This window comes from Brachyhypopomus gauderio, unplaced genomic scaffold (genome assembly GCF_052324685.1).
Source record: "Brachyhypopomus gauderio isolate BG-103 unplaced genomic scaffold, BGAUD_0.2 sc50, whole genome shotgun sequence".
Classification (NCBI taxonomy): Eukaryota; Metazoa; Chordata; class Actinopteri; order Gymnotiformes; family Hypopomidae; genus Brachyhypopomus; species Brachyhypopomus gauderio.
In genome coordinates, this window is record NW_027506875.1 from 393,534 (window position 1) to 402,348 (window position 8,815).

At 39.5% G+C, this 8,815-nt stretch overlaps 1 protein-coding gene across 1 annotated transcript; it reads left to right on the forward strand.

Moving 5' to 3' along the window:
• The first annotated feature begins 837 nt into the window (after positions 1 to 837).
• On the forward strand, positions 838 to 7,788 carry LOC143487829 (uncharacterized). Its single transcript, XM_076987052.1, has 4 exons — positions 838 to 857; positions 6,038 to 6,162; positions 6,298 to 6,390; positions 6,525 to 7,788. The coding sequence occupies exons 1-4, from the start codon at positions 855 to 857 to the stop codon at positions 7,141 to 7,143; spliced, it is 840 nt and encodes a 279-aa protein (XP_076843167.1). The 5' UTR covers positions 838 to 854; the 3' UTR covers positions 7,144 to 7,788.
• Positions 7,789 to 8,815: the final 1,027 nt, after the last annotated feature.

Consider the following 8,815-nt stretch of genomic DNA (forward strand, 5'->3'; position numbering starts at 1 on the left):
GTCATGTCTGTCTTCACGAATCTCTACAGGACGAGGAACTGTAGTGAGTGTTCCTCACTCTGCCTTTCCTCTCTTTTAATTTGTTTGTTTTCTGTTCTTTGCCTGTCCTAGTTCAATCACTCGTTCCCTTTCCGTGATGTAGACGTTGGGCTCTAAGCCCCAGACTCGCACTCTGACTTCTGTTTGGAGAAGACAGGTGTTCATGTTTGTAATCCCATCAGGTTGGACATGGTCCCTGCTCCCCTGATCTTGACCCCATCTTGACCACACCAAGCTCTCCTCACACTGTACTGAAGGTTTCCTCATTTATCTCCCTACCCCGGTAATGTAGCGGGGAGGCCCGTGAACTGTAGTTCCTGCTCAGTTGTTTGGTTTCTGATATCTGTTTCACCACTTATTGCACCCTGTCTCTGCTGTACCACAGTAGGGTTTGTCTAGGTTGGCCTGTCCACCTAATGAAACCACTGTCTATAGAAAGACACTGCCTATACATTTCAGTAAGATTACAAAAAGTATATAAATTCAGAAAACATCAATTTGCAAATTTGTGTTCCTTACTATAATGTCTTAATCATTTTCCTCATCAGAAATGGTGATTTACTGTGTTTTTTGGTCATGTGGTAGTTGCAGCAGAGAATATTAAATTCTGCTCTTTTATTTAGATATTTACCCCTAACATTCCAGAAAGGTGAGTAGGTGGAGTACCTGCCAATCGCCGGTGACTTTCCCTAACTTTCCAGAGGGGAGATTGGGCAGGGCACCTGCCAATCACTGGGGATGCCGCCTGCAGTGTTAAACTTCTAGGAAAATCCTCCCCTCCCACATTCTGTTGGAAGCATCAAGACGCTTGCAGTATGGTAAGAATTGAGAATACATTTGACATAAATGTTTAAAAATATTTTAACCTTTATAAATTTGCTCAGAAATTTGGCACCGGAAATGTAATAATGATGTTCTTCTGAATTATGATTTACAAAGCATCAATCAGAATATGAATAATTAAACTCAGCTTGGAAGCTGATGGTCCACATTATCAGGAATAGAATTAATGTATTTCTGTAGTAAAAATGAGTTTGTGCTGGTTCTGTTTTTGAGAAATTTATCAAAACATGTTCATATCTGTGACATCACCCTCCAAAATCAATTGCACCAAAATCAGTTTTTTGTTTGTGCTGGTTTGTTCTGCTAAGTGTGTTATCATATTTAAGTTATATTTTAAGTTCTATTTTACAATAACATCAGAAGAAACCGTGGAGCTCTATATGCTAGACATCCTGAAGGGTTGTTGACTTACATCAGAGTTTTAATTCATATATCCCTGGCTGACTGGAACTACACATCTCAAATGATTGAGATCACCACCCCCAATTAATCAATCATGATGTTGGATAAATGTCATTTCTATAAGACAGTCTGCACCTGTCTGTGTTTCTGAATCTGCACCTGTTTGTGTTTCTGAATCCTGCTGGAGATTCTCTGCTGTGTCTGAACTTCCACATCATGACCAAACCAGCTGATGTTGGTGAGAGAGGGAGGCAGAGAGAAAATATAGGACTTGGTTTTAGCTTGCGGTCAAAAAGACAGACCAACTTCAGAGTACATGTATAACTGGACAGTGTGTGGAGAATCATGATGAGCTGTTTAAATGCCTTGACATTTTATCAGGGGGCTGTAAAATGTGCAATTCCACACACCTGTGCACACTTGTATAAGTAAAGAGAGGGTTTAGGTGCATTGTCAAATACAGAGAACCTTCAGAACACACTTATTACCAACAGTGTCCAGAGAAACCAAACATTTATGAAGGAAGTTTTATTTGGGCTATAAAATGAATACACAAATTTTACAATACTCATGAAAGGTCTACATGTGATGAGATATTTGTGGTGGGCTGTATCTTTGTGTTAGTTTTATAAGGGCTAGTAAGATTTCCTAACATCTGCTTTCTCCAAACACATTGTGTGTATGATAAACAGACACTGAAGAGCATGAAATGAAACCCCCTTAGTAAATATTTGTTTTCACCAGAAGCATTGTGTGTATGGTAAACAGACATTTAATAGCATGAAATTAAACACCCTTAGTAAACATTTGTCTTCACCAGACACATTGTATGTGTGGTAAACAGACATTTAAGAGCACATTAATAAGTTGGAATCTCTTTTATACTTAATACTTTTTAATTTCATTTCTTTCATTCTTTTTATTCATGCCTTTCTGGTTGAGGAGCTTATCTGTTTCTTTGAGTCACATGTGGTAGAGTTGCTTGATGTTTCTTAGAGGGATGGAGGTGAGGATGAGGGTGGAGGACCTGATGGAGGTGGGGATGAGGGTGAAGGACCTGATGGAGGTGGGGATGAGGGTGGAGGACCTGATGGAGGTGGGGATGAGGGTGAAGAAGGATCTGATGGAGGTGGGGATGAGGAGGAGGACCTGGGCTGTTTTACACTGTCACGGAAAACCTTCTGGAAGGTTCAGGTGGGGTGAGGGGGGTGTGGAGATGAAGGAGAGTGTAGAGTCCTCACGAGGTTGTGGTGTCCCATAAGCTGATAAACTGGTTCTTTCTGTGACGAGCAGCACAAATCTCAATCATAAACAGACATTTATTATAAACCAAAAGTAAAAGACAAAACAACGAAAGGTGTTTATCCGACACTGACTCGTGCTCAGCAGACGTTGGTGGGAAGCACAAGAACACACATAGTCCAGGACAGTCAGGCTGCTCTGACTGGAGGAACTAAACTGAGTTTAAATATACACAGTAAAGGGCAACAAAAGAAGAAGCAGATCAAATATGTAATGAGAAAACCAGGAGGGTGTGGAGAGAGTGTGGAGAGAATCAGAAGGGTGTGGAACATGTGTGGAGAGAATCAGGAGGGTGTGGAACATGTGTGGAGAGAATCAGGAGGGTGTAGAACATGTGTGGAGAGAATCAGAAGGGTGTGGAACACGTGTGGAGAGAATCAGGAGGGTGTAGAACATGTGTGGAGAGAATCAGAAGGGTGTGGAACACGTGTGGAGAGAATCAGAAGGGTGTGGAACATGTGTGGAGAGAATCAGAAGGGTGTGGAACACGTGTGGAGAGAATCAGAAGGGTGTGGAACACGTGTGGAGAGAATCAGAAGGGTGTGGAACATGTGTGGAGAGAATCAGAAGGGTGTGGAACATGTGTGGAGAGAATCAGGAGGGTGTAGAACATGTGTGGAGAGAATCAGAAGGGTGTGGAACATGTGTGGAGAGAATCAGGAGGGTGTAGAACATGTGTGGAGAGAATCAGAAGGGTGTGGAACACGTGTGGAGAGAATCAGGAGGGTGTGGAACATGTGTGGAGAGAATCAGAAGGGTGTGGAACATGTGTGGAGAGAATCAGGAGGGTGTGGAACACGTGTGGAGAGAATCAGGAGGGTGTGGAGAGCGTGTGGAGAGAATCAGGAGGGTGTGGAGAGAATCAGGAGGGTGTGGAGAGCGTGTGGAGAGAATCAGGAGGGTGTAGAGAGCGTGTGTTACACATCCATGTTATGGAAAAGGCACCAATTACAAATGTACAAGGTGAAGAACAAACAGTGTGTGTGTGTGTGTGTGTGTGTGTATGTAGCGGTTATATTTGGCCTCAGGCATGCTCATTTGTAACAAAGGAACACAAAGAAGGTTTAATTCACAAAACTATTGGACTTAAAACCCTGGTATTGCTGTTTTATTAGCCAATTACTTAACCTTCCTAACATCCTTGGGGTCAATTTGACCCCACTGAATGTTTATCATTCAAAAAAATAGTAGTTGATTTTTTTTCTTTTGCTTCATATTTCATGAATATATATATATATATATATATATATATATATATATATATATATATATATATATATATATATATATATATATATATATATATATTAGTGCTGTCAATTCCAGGTGCCGCGATTAAAAGTCCTCACCAGGATTTTGCTCAAGCTTCCTAGATTTTCTAATTAGCAATCCAGGTAAAATTAGGGGAATCAACACAATGCAGGAAGCCTGAACAAAATCCTGGTGAGGACTTTTAATCGCGGCACCTGGAATTGACAGCACTAATATATATATATATATATATATATATATATATATATATATATATATATATATATATATATATATATATATATATATATATATATATATATATTTCATATATAAATTGAAACATTCAAACATTCATGACATTTCCTGATTTGATGCGGACAAGTGATAAAGCATAAAATTGTCATGATAATATTTTTTTTATGTGCTGAACACAGGGGTCAATTTGACCCCAAGATGTTTTAGCTGTTAAAACTTGTCTATCAGTGTGTGTGACCTAACATGATCACACCTTCAGGTGCAGGTGAGAGATTTGAGTTGATATATTCCTGTGAGAACTTTGATAATTTGATAATTTAATAACTTTATAACTATCATGTTCACACTGTTTCGCAAATGGGTGGATTTTCATGCTGTTTTCATGTTGTTTGTCTCTAAAGACTAAAAGTTTACAGTGGGCATAAAAACTTATTCCATGTTTTCACTAGTATCTGACATGTTCTCATTATCCATTTTCTGTCTCACATTTCCCCCCCCCCCCCCCCCAAAAAAAAACCACACACACACACACACACACACACACACACAAGAATAATAAGGTTTTTTTTTTAAGAACACTCTATAATTTTCTAATGGTGGCGCTATAGTAAAGATCCTATCCATCATCACCGAAACAAGACTTGTGGTCACTAATGTTGAAAAGTAAATTTGAGAAGATATGTTTGAAAAATTCATTCTAATTTAAAGGTTTGGCCTGATGGTGGAGCTAGAGGATGGGATCAACTCACTGATTTTCAAGGGGTTATTCAACAAACAAACAAAGTGCCTGTTCCAAAAATGTGGTCAACAATATTCCATAAATTATTTTCTGAAGGTAAATATTCCTGGGGTCAGATTGACCCCAAAGACTTAACTTTTTATTATATTTGAGGATACTAGGATTAAGCTGTTACCATTGGAGACATAGGGGTTCCATTACAGATTAAATGAAAATCTGTTGAAAAGTGTTTATGTACTAATCTCAGATTGTAACTTGATGGTTGAATGGATGGATGGATGGATGGATGGATGGATGGATGAATGGATGGATGGATGGATGGATGAATGGATGGATGGATGGATGGATGGATGGATGGATGGATGGATGGATGGACGGACGGATGGACGTTGAAGGAATTAGTTGCATTTCAGTAACAGGACATGAGTACACACACAAGACAGAACAAAAAATAAGCATTTATAGATGGTTAACTCCCTGTACTATTGTGATTTGGAATTGTGTGTGTATACATATATTTTCTCACCTGACAAATCTTTGATCAACCAGCATCCTCCCTCCTGGTTTGGTTCAGTCTACACTGTTTCATTCTGAGAGGCTGGATGGTTTGAGAAGCTAAAAGCCACCCAGATGTAAACAGGGTTTTGGTTTAATTGGTGCGGTCTCCCACAATCACTTTTTCAATTACCACTTTATTTGTTTTTCCAGTATTTCACAAAATGAGTAAAGTAAATGAGGAGCGGCACTTCTAGTGATAGGTGTGTGATACTGTGTCATCCACGTGATGGCGGTGTAGCGGCAGCTCTTTCTCCCTCTGCTTGCCACCAAAGGAGCGGTTGTGTAACGATTAGCCTGACGCGATATAATCCCTCAAACTCGGTTTTCTTCATTAAAACATCCTTTACTGGTGTCATAGATCACATACGATAAAAACATTAACCGTTCAATATGTTAATTTCACCATTTTTTTTGAGGTCTTAACTAATCGGTCGAACTGTATCACCTCCACCCGACCGTCTAAAAGAGAAGAAAAAAAAACAAAACCACGTTTTAACTCAAAGAAAACAATCCACCTAGTGTACAAACACAGGAACTTTTCAACAAATAATCCAAAGCAAATACACTTCAGTATGTTTTTAAACATGGCTCTAACAGGCGGTTTACTTTCACCATGTGCTGTGATCGCTCTCTTTCCGTATACAGGTCATAATGCAGAGCTTCAAAGTTTTAAACATCTGCATTATTGTGCTGGTCATTCATGTTCATAATGGGACAACAGAACTAACTGAAACGACATTATCAATGATCATCAAAGAACTGTACAATAGGTACGACTCCACTCTGACATTCATTTGCTTTCCACTTCCACTAAAAATCTCTATATTAACATTCATAATTTTCCAAGATGGCCATATTTTAGTGAACTAAATCTGTTTTTATGTTTTCATAATCATCCAAAACAGGCTTGACCCCACAGCTCTGATACAGGAGGTTGAAAACGCTAACAATAATCTGAAGAATCTGGACAGAGCTTACAGCAACGCCAATTTACCCAAGTAAGAAAAATACTGCCCTGGATGAGTGAAATTACAACAAATATGTGTGGATGTCCTCCAGAACACTTGAACTGCCAACAGTGTTTAGATCTCCAACATGTCTCCACTGTTCACTGCTTGTGTATTTGTATTAGGGGACACCAGTACAGCGTTGCCTTGCTGCTTTCTAAGCAAGAGTGTGATGAAGGAAAATTAAACTCAGTCCCCACCGACTTTAAGACAATACGACAGAAGATGGCTGCACGACAGATTGCCCAGGAGAACGGAGTCATCGCCGCCATTCCACAAATGGTCATAACAAGCAAAACAAGTTATACCAACCATGCAGAGTACCGGACTCTGAACACGCTGAAGGTGGATAACAACAAGGTGGATAACAACAAGGTGGATAAGGTGGATAACAATAAGTGTGTTATTGTCTACACTCACTTCAGTCCCTGCACTTCTAAATGCCTGAATGATGATAACAAAAACAATATCTATGACCTACTAGATAAGGTGTTCAAAGACATCACACCAGGATATAAAGCATTTGTATACAGTACAATATACCATGATGATATTAAAAACCAAACCCCACAGAACGTGTTTGAAATGTTTAATAGTATCAAAGCAGTTCCAATTTATTGCTGTTATGAAAACAATAAAGGGGTTGTGCGCTGTTTTAGGTTTAACAAGTCAGGTAGTAATACTTACACCAAAGACCACTGTCTTTCACAGATAAAAGAAGCTCAACCTGCAAAGCATCCATGAGCTGAATATGTTTGGGTGTCACAGTTTTCTCATCTTGGTCTTGCAGGTCTCTCCTGAGCCATGTGCTTTTGTTTTTAGTTCAGGTCTTGGCCCCGTCTTTCTAAACCTTTTTTTAACACCTCACATTTTCCAGTATATCACTGAAGAGCCTCTGATGTTTGCTCTAGTTTCCTGCCTGATCTTATTGTTCTTCATTGTATGCATAATGTATGTCCATAAACACATCAGATCATGAATCGCCTGCTTCCATAGAATTCCTCCAGTCCATCCCATATCTGTTTAGTAGAATTAGCATCATTCTGTTAGCCTAATATTCACTGTTGGTCCAGTTAAATATTCTGTTAGGGCCTTCCACCTTTTCCTGACATTCTGCTTGAAGCATTTATTTATTTATGAATATAAATACACGTAGGTTATGATTTTTTACTTTTCTTTAGAGAACGGTTTCTTTTAACTACATAATCAATTCTTAGTTCATATAAGAGCTGACTTGTTGTTGATTATTTTCTTTTATTTACTCTAAGTAGTCTATTTTGTTAGTATTATCCACTGTCCTGAGCAAAGTCCTTAACATCTATTCATCCATTGTAATCACCATGATTTTGATATTAACCAATCAATAAATTCTGGCATTTATTCATTAAATTGGTTGTTGTGGTAAATACATTCAATCCAAGGTATGCTATGGATATAGCTGCCTCATGCTAATGTGTATAGCTGCCCAATGCTAATGGATAAAGCTGCCCCATGCTATTGTGTATAGCTGCCCCATGCTACCCTGATTTTTCTTACAAAAACTTACAAAAATGGTTTTGTAAGCAAATCTGTGACTAAAATCATTTCGTTCTCCTTCAACCAAAACAAATATTAAATCAAGGAAAACAGGGTTGCCAACTTTTGACGTTCGCTTGGAGTGAGATTTTAACCTGGAGCCGGTGGCGAGTGTATTTTGTTGAGCGGGGGGGGGGGGGGGGGGGGGGGGGTGGCGAACGTAAAATGGACATAGATTCAGTTTTATATCGCCGGTGGATGGCGCCAGAGCTAGCGAACTAGTAACGTATTGAATCATATATGTGGATCTGAGGTAAATAAACTGGATATTTTTTCCGGCGTGAGATATCGGAAGTGTGGCGTGAGAGCGTGTGAAAACGGTCAAATGCGTGTGTCTCACGCTCAATGCGTGAGAGTTGGCAATTATGAGGATTAAAAGCAATGCCTGATTATATCAAAACAATACTGGTCTTCAAACTTTATTTGGATTATGTCACGGGTTTTGCGTTGGTGCACTTTATTCATTAACTCCTACATTTTCAATGAGACTGTGTGATCGTGTTCTTCTTTTACTTGCGCTACATTACTGGTCACATCTGAGCTTAATTTCGACAATGGTTATAATATTCAAAGGCTCTACAGCAGGGGTCGGCAACCTATGGCACGCGGGCCACCGTTGGCACGCCGAGGCATAATCAGTGGCACGCGACACGCTGGACCAGCATCGGCAAAAAAATTAATAATAAAAAATAGAGCACGATCCTCCAATCGAAATCGCTCCTCAACGCTCTGCTCGGCGGAGGCGCTTATACATGGCGATCGATCGCGATATAATACTTAATTTGTGTCTATTTACACCTCCCCTCCGCTACCAATTTACACTCGCCACATATATATGATG

Bases quoted from the DNA above. Each gene is read 5' to 3' on its own strand.
- LOC143487829 (XM_076987052.1), top strand. The intron at 6,163-6,297 runs GTACGACTCCAC...CATCCAAAACAG, and splicing joins ATCAAAGAACTGTACAATAG to GCTTGACCCCACAGCTCTGA. The intron at 6,391-6,524 runs GTAAGAAAAATA...TATTTGTATTAG, and splicing joins AGCAACGCCAATTTACCCAA to GGGACACCAGTACAGCGTTG.